The sequence below is a fragment of the Lemur catta genome, chromosome 6 (genome assembly GCF_020740605.2).
Source record: "Lemur catta isolate mLemCat1 chromosome 6, mLemCat1.pri, whole genome shotgun sequence".
NCBI classification, from domain to species: domain Eukaryota; kingdom Metazoa; phylum Chordata; class Mammalia; order Primates; family Lemuridae; genus Lemur; species Lemur catta.
The window spans coordinates 5,875,985-5,896,432 of record NC_059133.1 but is presented as its reverse complement, the minus strand read 5'-3'; the positions used below and the strand labels follow the sequence as shown (position 1 = coordinate 5,896,432).

The window sequence follows — 20,448 nt, the reverse complement described above, 5'->3', positions numbered from 1 at the left end:
CCAGCCCCTGCCCCGCAGCGGAGGGAGCCCCCTGCACAGTCCAGCACTTGGCCCCGCGTCCTCTGAAATGCCTGTCAATGCCGGACCCTGAAGACATTGGATAGAAAGCTCTGGAAAGGTGTCCCTGCAAGGCCTGGGGGCGGCAGGGCTGCCCAGCCCCTCTGTGAAACGGGAATATTATTGACACTGCTCGGAGGGTTTCTGGGAGAGAGAACGAGAACATGGGCAACAGGCCGAGCCCAGGCCCAGCCTGGAGCTGGGCTACCCCGTGTGCTACGGAGGGAACTGTGTCCTCAACCCCACCCCAAAGTCACATGTGGAAGATCTAACCCCCAACATGACTGTATTTGGCAATAAGGCCTTTGCGGAGGTGATTAAGGTTAAATGAGGCCATAAGGGTGAGAGAGACTCCAGAGACCTCTCTTTCCCCCTCGAGCACACAGAGGAAAGGCCCCGTAAGTGGCGCCGCCTACAAGTCAAGAGGAGGCCTCGCCAGAAACCCACCCTGACGCACCTTCGTCTTGGACTTCCAGCCTCTAAAATGGGGAAAATCAATTCCTGCTGTTGAAGCCGCCCAGTCTGCAGTATCTCTCTCTAGCGGCCCTCCTCCCAGGAGACTGACTCACACACTCTTTTTCAACGAGGGCACCCACCGTGCCACTGATACCAGCAACATCCCAGCTCACGACAACGGCACTTCAGGCCCCAGACATACAGTAAGGACAGATCCATCTGTAATTGAATAATTCAAATGTATGGCAGTGTTATACTGTGAACCCTGAGTTACCATGATTTATCACCAAAGCTTCTGCAAGAAAACAAAGGCAACACAATCTGCTGCAACTGTTTATTATATTTAGAAGTCTACAAATTCGAGCTTTTAAGAAAGATTCACAAAATATTCATTTGAAACCACATTTTTGCTTCATCAAATTTCAAATATATTTTACTGTGCTGAACAATATATTCTAATGCTGTCTAAAACACAGCCAAATTATTTTTCTTTATTCATTTATACATTCTATAATTTTTTGCAAACCAAGATTAAGATAAAAAATATTAACAAAACTACCCAATTATAATTACTATTTTCCCATACACTGAACTATTTTCTGTAGCTTTATCTCTTACCTTATTCAGTTTTAATTCTGTACACTATATCGATTTATAAACACACTTAGGGAATTCTCATCTTACATTTCTCATAAATTCAAACAGCAACACCTTGTCAAAAGATAAAATTAATTCCCTTGGCAATGTGGAAGCTTAGGTTTGTTAAAAGCACTTACTAAAAAATACTTTTAAATTTATAGATCATACAAAATAAACAATTTACAAAGGGACAAATAACTTTAAACATTATTTTGAAATCACCTTAGTATGCAGAAACAGAAATGAAGCCATCTATCCAATCAGACACCAGTCATGTTTGGTCTGTTGTTGTTATTCTTTGCTCGCTTTCTAATGACGTGTGTGTGATCAATGTCGTTTCTGCAGGCCCATCTAGCATCAGATGAGCTGGTGGCCCATGTGTCACCTGGAGACCTCTCCTCCCCCACACGGAGCCTCTCAGTCCCTAGAGAGGTGAGAGGAGCCGGTGCCTCCAGGCCCGGCTGCTGGAACTAAGGACTCCAGGACCATAAAGCAGGACATGCCCGGCTGTGCCAAAAGCAGGGCGCCGAAGGGAGTAACGCAAAATAGAAATTACAACAAAGCCTCTACTACATCAAAAATAAGAATTTCTCCGAAGAAATATTAAAAATCAGAAACGTACATAAACCATGTGAAAAAGTAGCAAAACAATCTGCAAAACTGTCTGGTCTTCATCGCAGCCCGTGACGTGGTTGCTGCTTCATTTAAAGAGGAGGAATTTCTCCAGGAAACACACATCATGACATCAATATTAAGAACCATAGCGATCCTAAGGAGAGAACCAAAGCGAAAGTTTATCAGCACTCAGCATCAATCCCTCGTTCCCACAATGAATGCTCAGCATCCCCAAAGCTGACACTGAATGGCACAGAGCACCCCACGTCCGGCCCTGACGCAGCGCTGCATCCTGAGGGTGCACGTGGCTGCATGTTGGCACCGCCGCAGCGTCCCAAGGCTGAGGACCGCGCTTGGGCTTTGGGACCCGCCTGGGATTCACATCTTGCCTCTGGCACCGAGCCACGGCCCTGGGCTGTTGTGCAGGGAGCAGAGCACCTGGGCGAGCAGCGGCGCCGAGCAGGCCCAAGGCCACATGCGGAACCCTCTGAGAAGCAAGTGTGATGGGAGGACAGAGGAACAAATCGGAGTTAGAAACTAAAATTTTGGCTCAGCTGGTGATCTTGTGGAAGTGACTTAACCTCTCTGTGCCTCCATTTCTTCACCTGTAAAATGGGGATATTTTAATAAAAAGGGAGTAACCTATAAAATGGAGATGATTGTCTATAAAATAGGGATGTTTCTACCTGGAAGGACTGACATGGGCTCAGCTGACTTAAGGGACATGAAAGAGCAGCGTGTGTCTGGGGTTGGGGGCACGCCCACGGCAGGAAGCGCCTCCACACGCCGCCAGCCCACAGCCGGGGCCCCACCACCCAGGACGGAGCCTCCCCTCCCTCTAGCCACTGTTTGCACTTGTAACAGAAGCCTGCAAATGACTCCACGGAGACAACAAGGTGCAGGAAACAAGCCTTTTGTACGTACAAGTATGTCCCCTCTTCCTTTTTTCTCTTTTTTTTGCAAGTGTGAAATGACATTTATTGAGGAAGGACAAGATAGATTTACAGAGTGAGAGCAAGGTACATTCACCACACAATGGCAAACAGGCCTCTTGTCCTAACAAAAATGCCCCATCGTCCCTTATTTAAAAGACTGAAATACAATCTAAATGCCCAACTTGGGGAGTAGATAAATTACATGTATTTTCACTCAAAATGTCATTTCAGAAGATTTTTTAATTATATGAAAATGCTCATAACATTATGGAGAAAAGTGAGATATAAAACCACATATACAATATAATGGCTTTTTAATTTTAAGAAGATAGGTATAGAAAGATATGCTTAGAAATCTATTTTTTTGCCAGGTGCAGTGCTTCACAACTGTAATCCCAGTGCTCTGGGAGGCCAAGGTGGGAAGATCACTTGAGGTCAGGAATTTGAGACCAGTCTGAGCAAGAGTGTGACCCTATCTTTACAAAAAATAGAAAAATTAGCCAGGCGTGGTGGTGTGCGCCTGTAGTCCCAGCTACTTGGGAGGCTGAGGCAGGAGGATCACTTGAGCACAGGAGTTTGACGCTGCAGTGAGCTGCGATGACGCCACAGTACTCCAGCCTGGGAGACAGAGGAGACTCTGTCTCAAGAAAACCCACAAAACTATTTTTTTCTTTTTTTATTTTATTTATTTTTAAAGAGCTGAAAGAAAATCTTTTTTAGATATGCTTAGAAATCTACAACTAAAAATATAGCAAAATATTAACAGAAGTTATCCCTGTAAAGTGGGATTATAAATAATTTAAATTTTCTTCTTAATACTTCTGTGTTCCAATTTAGAAAAAAGTGGGATAATGATCAATTCCTGTAATAATTCCCCTAGAGTCATAAATTAGAAAATTTTAAACATATATAAAATTGTAATTTCTGACTTTCATAATGTCCTGGGTTATACTGTAGTGAACACATAATATGCAATTTAATTTTCCAGCAGTGGAAGAGTAGGCTAAATTAAATCTCATTTTCAAAATGATGAACCGTCACACTCAGTGAGCGCCACCCCCGTTTCACTGACCTGAATTGAAGTCATGACTCCGTTCGCAAAGACAGAGAGTTTTCCAGCAACAGACCTCACTCCTTGCTTGAACTGCGCCATGTCGGGGGCGTTGGGCAGCACATTGGAGAGGCTGTAGTTCCCTGCACACAGAGAGCAGACGCTGGCGTCACTGCCAGGGCACTCGATGGCTTCAGAGAACCCAGATCCCACCCCTCCTGCTTCCTCACAAGCAGCGGCTGTGGCTGAGGAAGAGGGGCCCCACAGTGGGGTCAGGCCTGGGGTTGAAGTGCCAGCCCAACCCCGAACTACCTGCGAGACCCCATGCGAGAGAAGGGGTAGTACAGGGGTCTTAACACCACCATGGGTTCAAATCCTGGCACTGCCTCTGAAGAACTTCCTTGCTGGCTCAGGGCCTGTTTCCTCAAGGTGCTTTGCACAGTCCTGGCAGGTAAGGACTCCCCAGGGGCAGACGGGCAGATATTGATGGCTTCAGTCTGCTCAGCATTGCTTCCTCCTCCTTTAGGTAAAAGTACTCTTCACCTCCTCTAGGGACCCCCCTCCCCTCTCCCCTTCCATAGGGGTGGGCACATGATCCAGGCCTGACCAATCAGAGCCTTCCCTGGGATTCATGTATACTCAAAGGAGAGGAGCCATTTGTTTGCTCTGGGGTTACCGGCAGGGACAAAGCGAAGCTGCAGCTGTCTGTGACTATAGCTGCCTCCCTCCCACTCACTCAGACAGAGGAAGCTTCTACAAGTGAATGAGGCTCATCCTGGGAGGTGAGCCAAATAAGCGAGTCTGTCCCCTTGATGCTGTATGACTGTGACTCGGTAGCCAGACTTCCCAAGCACTGAAGTCCACACTTCTGCCTTCTTTACTCAGGCTAGTGTTAGCTGGGTTTCTCTTGCTTATGTTTTGGTTGCCCTGACATAAACATCACCGTTATTGCCACCAACGTAGGTAAAGCTTGTCAGTGTCATCACACATAACCAAGGTTCATAATAAACTTCTGTCACACAGTTGTCAGATGCGAGAAGGGCTCAGCGACTGTGAGCTGAATGCAAGTCCTGGAGGCCCTCAGGGGTAGCCAAGCCCAGCTCTCCCCTGGGCCCCACACGACACCACCTGCCCCGTACAGAACAGAAACCCTCGGCCAGGTCTCTTGCTAAGAACAAAACAGAACCAACGGGTTAACCTTCAGCACTGATCTCGCCTGGAAGAGACAGTGTACCCCTCACAGCACCGTGCCCAGGCCCACCACAGCCGCGGGGCCCTCTCCTCCCCACCTCCGGCTGACGGCTTACAATTTCGCAGGCCTTTGCCAATGACAGCACAAGCCCAGCACCGTTCACAGGCTCTGGGTGCTGTCTCTCCTGAGGGCTGCGCAGGCAGGCTGCAGGGGACACGTGGCAGCAAAGACAGCCCAAGTGCATTTGGGTTCTACAATGGCCTCTGGGAAATGACACCTCCAGCCACCTGCTCGGGAAAAGGGTCGCTGACCTGTCCCCATAATGCCTGCAGTGTGCCGGGTACTGAGGACACCGCCACAGGTCTGCTTTTCCATGGCCCACCACCCACTGGGGAAAACGACAATGAACTGATAACATCACTCGAGCATGACCTGTGTTGTCCAGAAGGGACACAGAGCAAACACAGGCGGGCAGCTGGGAGGCAGCTGCAGGGGTCCAGGCAGGTGGGGCGGTAGCTGAGCCTAAGCAGTTGCAGGTGGCAGTGGGATCAGGAGTGAACAGGTCTGCGTGTCCTGAGGAGGCAGCTGTCACGGGGTGCACTGACCAGGTGGCAGAGGGAGGCTGGGAAGGACAGAGATTACGGATGGTTCCCAGGGTTCTGGTTTGAGTCCCCAGGAAGATGGGGGCTCCTTTCTCTGAGACGGAGGGGAAGCTGAGCCCCGCAGTGGTTGGCAGCTGGGGGGAAGGCTCTGCATCAGTCAGGACAGGACAGGTGACACCGCACTAACAAAAAACTGCAGCTGAAGTTTGCTGTGCCCAATATGAGTCGGCAGGGGTTCTGCTTGTCACAATCACTTGGGATCCAGGCCCATGGGGCCACCTCTTAATTCGAGCTTCCTTGGCAACCACACAGGGAAGAAACATGGTAACACACACACTAGCTCTTAAAGCTCGTGCAGGAAGCGGAACACGTCATCACTGCAGCCTGGCCGGGGCCACGAGACCAGCCTGCGCTGGATGGTAGGCAGGCCCCTGCTCAGCGAGACCCTTGGTTCATCTGTCACCACCCATCCCTGCATTCACCAAACGCTTGCTGGGGGCTTCCTCCACCGGGCTGTGGGGTGCCAAGGGCACAGAAATGAAGAGGGCACAGGTCCCACACCCAGAGAACTCCCAGTCCAGCTGGGGGAGACAGTTGTTGGTGGCCTCACTGCCAGGGTGAGGCACAGGCTGGCACAAAGGGCTTAGCCGGCCCGGGTGCGGGGGTGCAGCTGTCTGGATAGATGGGGAGGAGCGTTTCAGGCTCTGAGGCCCAAGAGAGCCCAGTGTGCCATAAACTCAAGCCACCAAGCTGGAGCCAGCCACAGGCAGCAAACCACGATAACGATAACGAGGCTGGAAAGGCCAACGGCAAGATGGTCCTGAAAGACAGGTGCTGGGCGGGGAGCCGCGTTCCAGCCCAAGGGCGGGGCCTGGACTGCGCTCTGGAAGACCCCACTGGGAGGAGTGAGGAGAGGGGTTGGGGGCAGGCAGGATGGAGCAGGAGGACCAAGCAGGGGGCTGTGGCCATAGTGCAGGCAGGTGTGGGGACTCATTGACGCCTGGGAGCGACGCAGAGGCCTGTGGTGTGCTGGCGGTGGGTGGAGGGGGGAGCAGTCCAGGAGGACTCCCAGGCTCCTTAAAATATGAATTTTTAATGGATACCATGTTCCAATTTCCCTGAAATGGAGACAAATCAAGAGAAAAAGTATTTCCAAGATTATGAGAATAACAAGTTTAGTAACGAACAAAAGCTCTCTAATGGCTACTTCTGCGACAGGTGTAACAGACAGCCACTTGCTGAACCCGAAGAACCTGCACCTCAGCTGCCAAGGCCACGCACAGCCCTGATGTCTGACAAGCGCGTGCAGCAGCAGCCAAACCAATCACCCGGCTGCAGACGAGCGCGGTGCTTCGGGGGCCTGGAGCCCGCAGAGGCATGCTCCCGGACTCTGGGCCACAGCAGGGAGACAGGGAGTGTCCAAGGGGCCCTCGAGATGCAGGGGACAAATGCAACAACCCGCCGCGTGCCCAGGAAGGAAGGGTCTGCGGCGCCTCTGGCTCTCCCAGGCAGACTGGAAGGAGACGTACGGAGGGGCAGCTGGGTTTCAAGCTTCTTTGTTGTGATGTGGCTCTCACCAAGCTACCTCTGCTCTGTCACCTGGGGCCCGAGTGCCCCCTCCCCACCCGCCTGAGCAGTCCCCCGGCCCCCGCCAACCCTGCTCCCTGGAGTGACCACACGGGCTGCCGCTGGGCCAGGCCGGCTGTGGGCACTTACACGCATGTCCCACTCGGGCCTTCAGCGACTCTGAAGGGCATGACCGTGCTCCTGGGTTAGACCACATCCCCAGAAAGCATCTTACCTTACCAAAAGGCATTTCAAATTGGAACTTCCTTTTTTATTTCTTCCCCTTCAAAGGAATTATAAAGGTCTACTATGATCTACTTAATGATACTGACATTTCACACACAAGGGGAACATTCAAAGATTAGGAACACAGAATAGTTTCAGAATAGTGTCTAAAGACCAGCTTTTGCTCTTTGCTGAAATGCACTCTAAATAAAAAGTAAATATTTAATAAAGGCTGTTGATGTGCTTACATTTCCGGCGGTTACTAAAGCGTCTTTTTTGATGACCCCCCTCCACCCCCCCACGGAAGACGCAGCAAGAGGACAGTACAGTCTGAACCGTTAGGGTCTGGGATGGAGGCAGGGGAGGGAGGACGAGCCCTGCCAGGCAACCGACTGGCCGGCAGGGGCAGGGGACAAGGTCTCTGGATGGCCTCGCACCCCACTGACCAGAGTTTGTCTGGGACCCACACATGGTCAAAACACTTAACAGACCTTTGTTTTCTACTGTTCCCTCCAAGGGAAGAGGAGGGTAAACACAGGCTGGCCACAGCTTTCCTCCGACAACTGGGAAGGCTGCTCTCATTTGATCCCTAACCTTTTTTTTGTTTTGTTTTAAACAAATAATAATGTTTCAGAGTAAAACTCCCAGCGACTTGAATTACAAAAGCATGCACCGAGGAGGTGGATTTTCTACAACACAGGTCTCTGGACTGACCTGTCAGCTACCCCAGGGCTCTGCGAGGTGGCCCAGCACTGACCCCTGGGGACAGCGGGGCTGGGAGTGGGGTCCCTCTGAAGGCAGCCAGAGCATCTCTTTGTATGGGGTGGTCACAAAAGACTGACATCCTGACAAAATGCCAGGGTACGGAAAATTTGGAGATGAGAACACAAGCCAATGAGCCTCACTGTCCCCACCAAGACGCAGGGAATGCCCAGTTGGCACACGGCTGACCAAGGGCAACAGGTCCTTCTGCTTGAGGTTGGGGGTGGGGAAGAAGGCACAGGGTGTGCGCCTGCCCAGAGAGTGGCTCACAGGAGCCATGGCCTTGGCTGTCCCCCCTGTACCCCCCACCCGCCCACACTGGTCGCAGACATGCTGAGCTTGCCCACTGGCCCGGGTCCCTGGCTCCTTGAAGGGCCACCTGCCTCTCTGCCCACCGGCTGTTCACTCTGGCAGCTGCTCTGCTAGTACACAGCCCTGGTTCCCCGGGTGCCACCCAGCTAGAACACTCCCTCCCACTGTAGCACGGCAACCTGGCGGTGCACGCCACAGCCACACGGGTCTCTAACATCCCAAACCTCAACACAGAATGTCCCAGACACTCAGACCTTCTCTGCTGAGGCTGTTTCTCTTTGGGCTCAGAAAACAGTTGTTTTCTGTGCTGTAAGGCCAAGTGGTGTCCACGTTGGCCACCTTATGGCCTTCCTAGAGCCACACCCAGCTCTTGGGCTGGAAACAAGGGGCGCAGAGGGCACCAGGCCCAGAATGCCTGGCTCCTGAGTCCTCCCTCCCCTTGGCTCTCCTGCTGACAAGTGGATTCCTGAAATGACCTCAGAGGGCGCTGCCCCTTTAATGTCAACCACAGAGCTCCCTCACCCCTGCAGCCTGGAAGGTGGGTGTGGGGCCCTCTCTCAAGGCCTTCCTGACTCTAGGGGACGCCGAGGTGCAAGAAGAGGGTGGTGCAGGTGTGTGAGGGGCCTGCGCTCAGAGGACCCCACCTGGGCTCACAGGCCGCTTCATCCTTGCCCAGCCCTGGGATGCCCAGACACCAGCTCACTGGGGTCTGAACCCTAGAGAGGGATGGGGGAGACAGGCAATTCCTCTCCGCCTGCCCACTTCCAAAGCTGTGTCCTGCCTTCTCTGGAGGACTGACCCTGGTGGAGTCACCTCTGTCCAGCCTTGGTGCCTACGAGGGAGGCACCTGCCGTGTGCCAGACACAGGGCGGGACACTTTACACACAGCATCTCACCTAAGCCTCACAACCCTGCGCCGTAGGCATCATCCCCCCACCTTACAGAGGAGGAGACTGAGGCTAAAAGTGCCATGACACCCTCCAGCACTCACAGCTGTGGAGTGGTTGGCGTCACTGGGAGCCCGGGGCCACCCACCTCCAACGCTAAGACACTACGTGGGACGTGATACCACGTTCACGCTATGGCAGAAAACACTCATCTCTGACAATGACTTGCCAGGTCACGCTGGGGATATTGCTTAAATTTCATGGTTTGGTCTCCTCACGCGTGAAGCCTGGAATACTAACTTCTGCTCTACCTGACTTACAGCAGAGATAAGAGCATCAAGTAACGGCTGCTAAAATGTCCTGGAAAAGGGAAAAGTCCCATCCAAACCAATGTGTTCATGCTGCAGACCAACCCCCACCCGGTGCCCCCATCACCTGCTGGCTGCTTCCTCTGCTCATCGAACAGGTCAGCCGAGCTTATGGAGGAACTCGCCGAGAGCCGCTCCAGCCGGGCCCTGGTTTCATACTGGAAAAGACAAGGAAAAGGAAACATTAGAATCCAAAAACTCATGAGCAGTCTTACAAAGAGAATCACCAAAGAGCTGTCATTTGAAATATTTGTCCTCCTAGGCTCTCTCTCTCCAACAGTTAGTGAATGCCAACCCCACGGCCAGGCCCTGGGGACAGCACGAAGCTCACGTCCTAGACAGGAGGCAGGTCACAGGTGGACAGATCACCATACCACACCCAGCCAACAGCGCTCGGTGTGAGCGGGGAGCATGGCATCTCTCTCCTGTGCTGCTTCCAGCAGCTGCCAGGAAAGGCCACTCCCAGGCTCTCTTCCAAGCCTCACCACAGTATTTTATAACTGAACTTGAATGTTATCACCCTTAAAACAAGGCAAATTATAGGGGCTGGAGGAATGGCCAAGAGGCAACTCTATCCACAGAATGATGGTGAAAGTTCTACTGCTGCAAAATACACCCAGTACACGTTAGGAAATCATTCTCCGTGTAGTCTTCGAAGCCTGGCAGTAACACGTGTCTCCAGGAGTTCTGCATGAGCACGCCAGTGCTGCAGGGTGAGAGGGGAACCCGCACCTTTCCATGTCCACTTGAGTCTTACAGTATAGCAAGACTCCACTAAGACGAACTCATTAACATTTCTGAGAAAAGACATCCACCTGAAAATAAATATATCTACTCCCAAAAAACGTATCTGGCTGGGCACGGTGGCTCATGTCTGTAACCCTAGTACTTTGAGAAGCTGAGGTGGGAGGATTGCCTGAAACCAGAAGTTTGAGACCAGCCTGAGCAAAGTGAGATCTGTTTATACAAAAAAAAAAATAAAAATTTTTTTTTGAGACGGAGTCTTGCTTTGTTGCCCAGGCTACAGTGTCTCGGCGTCAGCCTAGCTCACAGCAACCTCAAACTAAATTCCTGGGCTCAAGCAATTCTCCGGCCTCAGCCCCTAAGTAACTGGGGCTACAGGCACAAGCCACCACACCTGACTAATTTTTTCTATTTTCAGTAGAGACGGGGTCTCACTCTTGCTCAGGCTGAAAAAATTTTTTAAAAGGAAAACATCTGTGTGCTTCATTTAACTATGCTTAAAAAATTATTAAATCACAGCTGTATCACTGTATCAAAAATCACCCACAATCTGCTCAGAAGATACTGAATAATGGCTACACTGAGAGAGGAGTAAGAGAACGATGAGACTCGGTCCCTGCCTCCCAAGCTCTCCTCTTGCCGAGGCGACAGGTAGAGGATCAGTCAGACAGACCTGGGTTCGAGTCCTGGCTCCAGCACTCTCCAGCCAGGGGTCTCCAGCAGCCTGAGCCCGTCTCACGCAGGGTCCCCTCCTCCCACAACGCCCACACCCACACTTCCTTCATGCTCCATGGGGCCCCCACAGAAACTCTCTGGACCCTTACGTCAGCCTGGGCTTGCCTTCCAAAGTACATATCTGAGGAAATGGCCTTGACGTTTCCAAATTTCTTCTGGGCCTCATCTGTGTTTTCAACTGGCTCATGATCTGGCTTGCGGCGAGCAGTAGGTCTACGGTGAAAAACAGCCAACGTAGGTCAAACTCATTTCAAGTGAGGCAAATGTGCTTCTCATTTATAGTGTATATATGTGCTGGGTTTTTTTTTTAATTTTTCAATTTTTATAGACTGGGGGCACAGTTTTGCTACATGGATATAGTGCATCATTGCAAAGTCTGGGCTACAGTGTACACTGCGCCCCTTAAGTAATTTTTCATCCCTCACCCCCCAACCCTCTCAGCCCACCGAGTCTCCAATGTCTATTATTCCACTCTGTGTCCATGTGTACACATTATTTTGGTCCCACTCATAGACTGAGAACATGTGGTAATAAAAGCCAACGGCAGTAAATTTTGTAAAAGGATTTCAGGCCACTTAAAAAAGCCTGAAAATTCTAATAAAAAATGAACAAATATCCAAACCACACAATATTTGAAGGATTTCTTATTTAGGATGGGCCTATTATTTCAAATTTCAAATCAGCTAATACATACTGAATACATTGTAATATCCATAGGACACTGCTCTATATTACATAGGATTGTAACATGAGGAACCCGTGCATCCCAGTTACCTGGGACAATCTCAGGTTACACCTGTTGTCCCAACATATTTGTAGTGTCCCCTTGCACTCTCAACAGCTCCCTGATTTGGGCAATAAATTACATAGTCCTTCATTCATAATCACCAAAAACTGGAGACAGTCTTTCAACAGAGAACAAATAAATGAACATGGCAATGAAGAAGAGTGAACGCAACAGCACGCCTGAGTCCCCATCAATGCACCAGGACAAGGTAAAGCAGCCAGACGAGAAAGGCAGCTACCGTATGACTCCATTTACGTGACATTCTGGGAAAGGCAAAATCACAAGGCCAGAAAACAGACCAGTGGTGGCCAGGGGCTGGGGGAGGGGAGGGGTGACTACAAAGGGCACAGGGCAGCGGTTCCCAACGTTTTTGGCACCAGGGACTGGTTTCATGGAAGACAATTTTCCCACGAATGGGGGGGCACGTAGAGCTCAGGTGGGGATGTGCAGACCAGCTCCTACCAGGCTGAGCACCAGGCCAAGGCCCAGGGGTTGGGGACCACAGGCATAGGGGACTTTTGGGGTGTGATGGAACTGTTCTGTATCTTGGTTTTGGTGGTAGTTACATGACTGTATGTGCTTTTCAAAACTTGCAGAACTACATAAAAAAGAAAAAAAACCTTGCAGAATTATAATCTAAAAAAGACAAATTTTACTATGTACACAATACCTTAAAATGGGGGCAAAAGTGACACCTTCCTACACTAGGCTATCCCTGACCCACGGATCAGAAGGTCCAGGGCAGAGGCCTCCACATACATGTTTCTTACAAGGTCCACAGGAGATTCTGATGTGCACCTCCAATTTAGAATCACTCATTTAAAATAACAAGAATATTCCTGAAATAGTAGAACGAAATCATTTACTAGTCTTACAAGAGATTTTCATGTCATCATATTGTCAGTCATTTTTTTCCTACAGACGTATGGGTTTATCATTACAAGCCCAAAGTTTTGCCGTTCATACCTGTCAGAATAGCCTGTGGTTTTCAGAACTGTTTCCGTATCTTTGCTGGTTTCTTTTTTCCAGTAGGAATCTGAACTGTCATCCCAGCTAGAAAATGAACTGCCCCTTAACTCCAATGGCTCGTCAAAGTACCTGTGTGAGCAAGAGTACAATGGTGACTTCAGAGGCCCTTACTCACACTCACTAATGTCAGTTTCTCTCACTTCCGGGACCAAGAGGACGACCAGGTCTGGCCAGTGACACAGGAGCAGACTTATGGTGTGTCATTTCCAAGCCCTTCCAGGAGCCCATTCTCAACCCGCCCAGTCCTCTCTTCCCTTGCAGCATGGAAGGTCGTGTCTTCCAGGTGCTACAGCCTCAGGCAGGTGAAACCTCCATCAGTCTGAACAATCCAGGTGCCACCTGGAAGACAGGTACTCTGGATAATCAGTCCCCTGCACCGTCAGCTGACTTCATATGAACAATAAACTGCCATTGTGTTAAGCCCTTGTGATGTGGGGGGATGTTTATTATCCCAGTATAACCCAGCCTATCCGGACGTGACGTCCCCAGATGTCATTCACCACAGGTTACATATTGCATTTCCTCAGGTCTAGCTCTGCCTGGCTAGGAAGTCACAGACAATGGTGCGGGGCCTGGAGTGCTGACCCCATCCAAGGAGCTGCGTGCTGGCAGTCCCTTCTGTGTTAAGCACGTGAAATGAAAATGATAAAAATGATGGTGATTAACCTCCTCCTGGAGTTGGATACAGTGCTATGGATCATTGATCCCTGGACCATTCTGCAGATGCTCTTCCAGTCCGGAGCTTGCAGTGAATCTGATGTGATCTGTAAGCATCTCAGGAGAGGCTGGCCCCCGGGCCTGCCTACACCTTCATTAGCCGAGCACCACTGAGCAGGGCTTTGCTCAGAGAGCAGCACTCAAAGGCAGCTTTTGGTCCTGTGTGGTGAGAGAAAAATTTTTGACCTAGAGCAGCAATGTCTGCCTGGAACAGGACAGAGATTGCTAGGTGAGGTGGATGTGCCACGTCAGAACTGACAACAGCTCAGGATGGAGAAGCAGTCCAGCAAGACAGGCTCTCCTTCTGAGGGCGGATTCCAAGGCGTTCAGAAAGGCAGATCCCAGGGAGGGTCATAGGAGAGGAAAGGTGACTTGGAAGAGAATACAGAGGCCTTAAAAAATGTCATCCAGGCCTTCCCCAGAGAGTAAGGACAGGGAGCACACAGGAAAGAGGGTGAGCACCAGGATCCTCTGCTGTAAGGAGTTGCACCAGAGGCGGTCAGAGGGGCCGGTAACCAAAGATGAATGTGAGAGGACAGCAAGAACCCCTGAGAATAAACAGGCCAGGGACCTAGGTGAGCTAAGATCTGGGGGGGAAATGCTAAGAGCATGTATACTCTTTTTCCCGAGAAAAAAAAAACAAAAACGCAACAGGGGATAAACCTGCCGTTTGGAGCAGATAGTGTGATTTTATATCAGTAACAGAGAAAAAATAATTTCTAAACATGGTTCCTGCCTTCTTTGGAAAGAAGGTCATTAAGAACAAATCTTGTTACACCCGCCTCTTTGCCCCAGGAAGGAAAATGCGTGTTCAAAGCCTCTGTATTTCAGCTAGAAACCGACCAGGCGCTCCCTGTGGCGAGTGGACCTGCGCTGTGCCCTGCAGGCTGCTTGGAGGAACAGAGACTCCCATCAAAGAAGACAGAGCAGGATGTCACAGGGACTGGAAGTCACATCAGAGGAAGGTTCAAAAGATGTAGGATGCATGCTGGCCTGAAAGGTGAACCTCACATGTTTGAGGGATTTATTTATAAGAGCCTAGGGAAAGAACTAAGACCAACTCAATGAGGAATTTAACACACTGACTGCCACACTAGAAAAAAACATCTCCCACGGTGTTTTATTAAAACAAAACAATCTTTTCTAATTTGTTATTTTTTTTATTGTTTTCTGTGTGTTAAGTTATATGCAACGCAATGCTCGTTTTTAGAATTGTCAGTATTAACTATAACAATAAGGACATCAACAAGTTAAGATTTTCACAAACCAACTGCAGGGTTTTACTTCACGAGGCCCTGGGCTCAAAACTAGCCTGAGTTAAATACAACTCATGTGGCAGTCAATGTGTTAAAAACTACTTAATAAGCAAGGGGTCAGGCACTCTGCTCGGGGAAGACATGGGGCAAGGAGACATTCAGTCTCTGCCCGCACAGGGCTTGCAAACTGTTTTATGGGAGGGAGGCTGCTGTGAGTGCAGAAGCCCAGGGAGCCGTGTCAGTTCAAGGCAGCATTTCTCATGGAGCGTCCCAGCGACCAAATGGCTGCCCTGAGGAGAAGGGAGGGTCCAGCAGAAGCTGGACAGCCCTGGAGGGTGCAGAGGTGGTTCAAGTATTGGCCTGGTGTAGGGTGGGGGTGGGTTGGAACTTCTAGGTTCTCCACAACTCTGAGATTCTGGCACTTAGAATTTTGCAGATTTAACACCACTCTAAGAAAATATCACTCTTCATTCATATAAGCCAATGTGCTTATCCTAGAATGTAGAGGCATCAGATTATTTTTAAATGACTGGACTATTCAGAAGTCAGGAGAGAGCCATCTTGCATCCCCCAGACTAGGACCAGCCTGTGGGGCAGCAGCCCAGGCATGGGCTGGGTGGGGCCTTCTCTTCTTACCCTTCACCCAGGAGGCTCTCTGTGCTCTTCTCGCACCATGCAGGAGGCACCCAGCAACTCACTGCGGGGACAGACAGACCCCAGCCGGGCCTCCAGTGCCCTCACTGAATGGCCATTAGTCCCTCTTCGGAAACACAACAGCCTTTCCCCATCCCCAAACCTTATTCACTTTCTAACGTTTTGATTTCTAGATCCTAGTTCTCAATACATTTTTACTTTTATTTTTGCCTTCCCACTCTGTCTTCATCCAACCCTGAAAACATTCTTTAAAATCCCTTGATAAAAGCATCCTAATATCACATTATATCTGATTTACTGCTATAGACAGTTTTCTATTCCAGTGAAGCCCACACTGACTTTATAAGGCTGAGCACATTCTTCTAGTTTCATTATCTTGTACTCAATATATAATTATACTGTTTATGTACTGGAAATAATGGAACTCAATAAAAAAAAAACCCAAGGATATGTTTGATTTTATTTTTAATAGAGGCAGAACTATTTCATAATTTATAACATTCAAGTCCTAATGGGCTAATGAATAATTTGGAAGCAGTAAGAGCTCTTCATGGAACTAATATGCTTGCTTTCAGAGTCCATGTTTATATTACCTCAGTTGCCAAAGTACCTAATAGCACCCTTGTTCTACCAGTGTGGTTGTCCTCCCAAGGAGGGCTGGAGAAGGCATTTATGTTCCTATTAGACGACCTGCAGGTCATGATAAACAATGCAGCAAGGTCTCTCTGGCAAGAGTGGGGAAGTGGAGTCTATTTAAAAAGACCATCTGCTCCCAGATTTCAAACTGTAAATTACTGTTTCATAGCAACAAAGGCCTTTAAGGCTAACTCTTTTAACTAAGCCTTGGAAGAAGGAGAAACCTAAATGATTCCTAAAGCCCCTACAAGGCAGAGAAAGCCCCACAGGAGCCTGTCGGTGACCTGGAGCTGGTGAGGATCTCTGGAAGCACCCACTCAGCAAGTGACCCCACCTGGAGCCGCTTCTCTGACCAGCCCTGCTACCAAGGACCAGAATTTAAAGTCAAAGTTACCTTCTCCACCTTCCTACACTACCGCCCGCGGGAGTCACTGACCAGCAATGACAGTCAGGGTTAGGGTCACTCAGTGCTGTGCCAAGAACAAACACGCCAGTGCAGAACCTGCCCTACCAAGAGTTTCCTCTGACTCAGTCTGTCTTTTAATATTCATGTCTGAAATGATCTGACATGCATGAGTTTCCAAATCAAACTACAAATTTAATTTAAGCCCATTTAAAATCTATTTAAATACTTTAAAAGGCATGATTTGGGTATAACCTCTGAGTAAAGTGAAACCTGGTGCATTATACAGGTTACAAAAGATAGGCAGAAATAAAACCAGTGACATGGAAGATCACTGAACTCCATTTTTTTTTTTTGGTAAAATACCTGGACTTGAAATAATCTGGAGCTATGCTTACAGAAATTTTTAAGGCTAGTACTCTTTATACAATCCCTTATCTACAAACATTGATAGGAATATATATAATTTCATAATTTGATTCTAGTTAATATATTTATACCTGCTCTATATATGAAATCTATCTAGGTATCTGTTGTACATATGAAAACCCTTCAAACCCATACAATTGCCAGACAACTCTAAAGCCCTCCAAGATGCCAGCGATGGAAGCTCCTGGTAAGCACCGTCATGACTGACAGACATGAACCCCTGACTTGGAGTGGTCACAATGTGGTTAATTTAACTACTTAACAATAGTAATTAAACATTTAGATTGTGTCACATGTCTCTTGAACTGAGTTCCTCTAACAGCAGCTAAACATAATAAGATCCAAGCACTATTGTAAATGCCATATCTCATTTAATCCTTATATGGCCCTGTTAGGTAAGTACTGCTAGAACCCCTGATTTACAGATGAAGAAGGTGTAGCACAGAGAGGTTAAATAACTGGGCTACAATCACACAGCCATTATGCGGCAGAGCCTAGCTTCAAATGCAGGCCTTTTGGCCCCTGGGCCCATACTCTGTTCCTCAGCTGTGCCCAGCTCCAGGTTCACTTAGTGACTTTTTAGCAGGCCTCTCCCTGGGTGGTCAGGTCCTTGGGGGGACCTCACAGAGTGAGTCAATTCAAGTTTAAACATGTTTTTGCTGCCCCTGTAGGCTGCTTGAACCTGAGCCACTCTCCCTGGTTGGCTTCACCCACAGTTATGCATCTCGCCCCAACCAGACAGTGAGCGCTGCAGGAGAGGGACCCAGGCTTTCTCCTGGGATCCCCTCAAAGTGCAATCATGTTCCTCATTAATAAACATACACACACAAATAGAGTTAATTTAATACTCCCCATCCTGCCAGCTGGAATTTCCTGCAGCTGGTATTCGGAAACAAATCTGCTGAAGCCTAAGCCATGACTGTGAAATATTTCAACTGCTGGGCTAAGACTAAACAACTTAATATATACCTTCATGATTCTTCAGATTTCTCAAAGTTCACATTTTATTTATTATTTTTTATTTATTTATTTATTTTTTAAGCAACGAGGCTTTATTGGAGCGTTCCTGGGTGAGGTTCACAGGTCCCAGGAGAGAGAGACGGGCCTGAGAAATGGCCCAAGTTCACATTTTAGATAAATACATCTCTACTGGCTCTAATTTTAACTCTCAGTTGATTTTATTATCAAAAATTTTAATACTAGCAAACATTGTCCATTTATAAATGTTTCACCAATTTTTATTCCAAAGGACAGTCTTGGCTACAGCCAAAGCTTTTAAGAACAATGAAGTAAATTGATTTATACTTGCTCCTAATGCAAATAAACTAGTAAGTCGATACTAGTCACTGTTTTTCAAAATGACACTTTAATGATGATTTTTAATAGATTACCTTGAGCTGGAAGTAAAATACGAATCATCATTGTCATCAGTATACTTTTTTCTTGGTTTTGCCATGATGGGTGATTCTTGTTCTATGGTCTGCATGTCTGAAGTCACTGAATGTGAAATTGCGCTTGAGAAAACAGAATAAAACAGAAACAGAATTATATCAGTTGGTTCACACAGACTTCTGTTTCACCAAAAAATGAATGTTTTAATCTATATTCTGAACATAGATAAATTTATTAGTGGGGTTAAAACCATCAACAATAAAACAATACTTCTTTGGAACAAGCTTCCAAAAATATGAAATCTTTGTGAGAGCTGTAATTACACCAAATACCGTCGCGTACATCGGAGATGTCTGCGGCGCCCACCCTGGCGGGTGCTAAACGATGAGCTGCACCTATCTCCTTTTCTCTAAGAACCAAGTTTGGAATTTTTCGTGCTATACTGAATACTTGGGTAAAGCAAAAACAACTGAAGAAGGCAAGGAATAACGGGAAAATACCTCTAAAGGTGGAACTGACACAGTCCAAGGAAAATCCACTAATGATTAGCAAACTGGTTTACGTTCTGAACACCAAGAAAGCAGAGTCTCACCTACCTTCTGCCATGTCCAAATCCCATGCCAAGTCTCTCTGATTCAACTTTATTTTTGCCACTAATGTTCATCTTTTCATCTTTCTTCATTTGAATTTCAAGATCCTTATAGGCTAATCGTAATGATGAAACCCTGCCAGAAAAACCAAATGCTCTTTAATTTAGCTTTAATCCCGTGTTCTTAGATTAAAATACTAAACAAATTTAAAAATGTAATTTATACTTTTAGCTTCACGCCTTCTTCCATAATTAACAATTCTGAAGGCAAACTGGCCTTTTTTAACCTTTCTTTTTTGAATAGATGCTCAAGAAAATTTGAATTTTACAGCCACTTTTTCAATGCTGCTGAACCTACACTAGTGTTTAGTTCATATTATTTATTATTGTCTAATAACATAATGTATACCTAAATTACTTCCATATGGGATAGCAAAAAGCAATATTTCTTACTTAGATTAATATTTTATTATTACACTTCCATATTAAATATCAAAGCATAAGGTTAGTCCGACTGGTCTGCTCTAAGACAAAAATAGACTTTACAAACAGATTAATTAAGGAGGGGTTACTTAATTGTAAAAGGATTCTTCAGTTTACAAAAGAATTTCCTGTGGGGTCTCTTTATGTAATCAGGCTTCTGAGAGCATTTAAAACGGCACACTCATCAGCCAATGTCTCTCCAGCACGACCAGTCATACACTGATCTTCTACTTATCGAATGCCTGCACAAACAACGCACCAAAGGGGGGAAAGGTGTATAAAACATTGTCCTTACTCTCAGATTTCTAAACATGCAAAATATTAATACTTAATTTTTCATAAAGGAAACTATACCAATATTAGCAATAATAGCAGTATATCACATTAGTGAGACAGCAACACAATTTCAGGGCCCTGAAAAGTGATATACGTCACTTATAAGGATTTCTAAGTTATCATCCATTTTATAAAGGCATGTAAAATGTCACAAATTCCTTATAAGAGAAGAACCGTATAAATTCTACAGTAATATAAACAAATGTTCATGTAGTAACAGGGAATGACAACAGAATTTCTTATGAGGAAAAAACAATCTTGCTTTTGCTGTTTCCTTTCTTTAATGAGTCAAGCATGATTTCTTTGGTCTGTTTTAATCTGGCAGTTTATTTTCCTTACTATTACTCCCACAAAACAGGTTATGGCTATTTTATTCTTTAGGAAATAAATGATACTCTTTCAAGTATATTAATAGTTTTTTGGAAACAAACAATGTATCTGTTTAAAATCATGAATAGATATAATGGTAACAACAGATTCTTCTGGAGAAGATGAATGGATGGGAATGAAAGGGGTCTACTAGAAAGATATGAGATGGAAAAGTTTTCCTTCTCAGGCTATCTGACATGGGTCACTCCTTACAAGCACGCA

At 47.3% G+C, this 20,448-nt stretch overlaps 1 protein-coding gene across 1 annotated transcript in view; it reads right to left on the bottom strand.

The window, feature by feature from the left end:
* Nucleotides 1–833: 833 nt before the first annotated feature.
* The window catches only part of ARFGAP3 (ADP ribosylation factor GTPase activating protein 3), a 49,822-nt gene continuing 30,207 nt past the window's right edge, over nt 834–20,448 (bottom strand). Inside the window, exons 10-16 of the mRNA XM_045554742.1 lie at nt 19,046–19,174; nt 18,449–18,571; nt 12,900–13,031; nt 11,236–11,359; nt 9,735–9,825; nt 3,775–3,896; nt 834–1,921 (exon numbers count right to left, since the gene is read on the bottom strand). Of these exons, the coding sequence (XP_045410698.1) occupies nt 1,904–1,921; nt 3,775–3,896; nt 9,735–9,825; nt 11,236–11,359; nt 12,900–13,031; nt 18,449–18,571; nt 19,046–19,174 (739 nt within the window). The 3' untranslated portion in view covers nt 834–1,903. The remainder of the gene's footprint in view (nt 1,922–3,774; nt 3,897–9,734; nt 9,826–11,235; nt 11,360–12,899; nt 13,032–18,448; nt 18,572–19,045; nt 19,175–20,448) is intronic.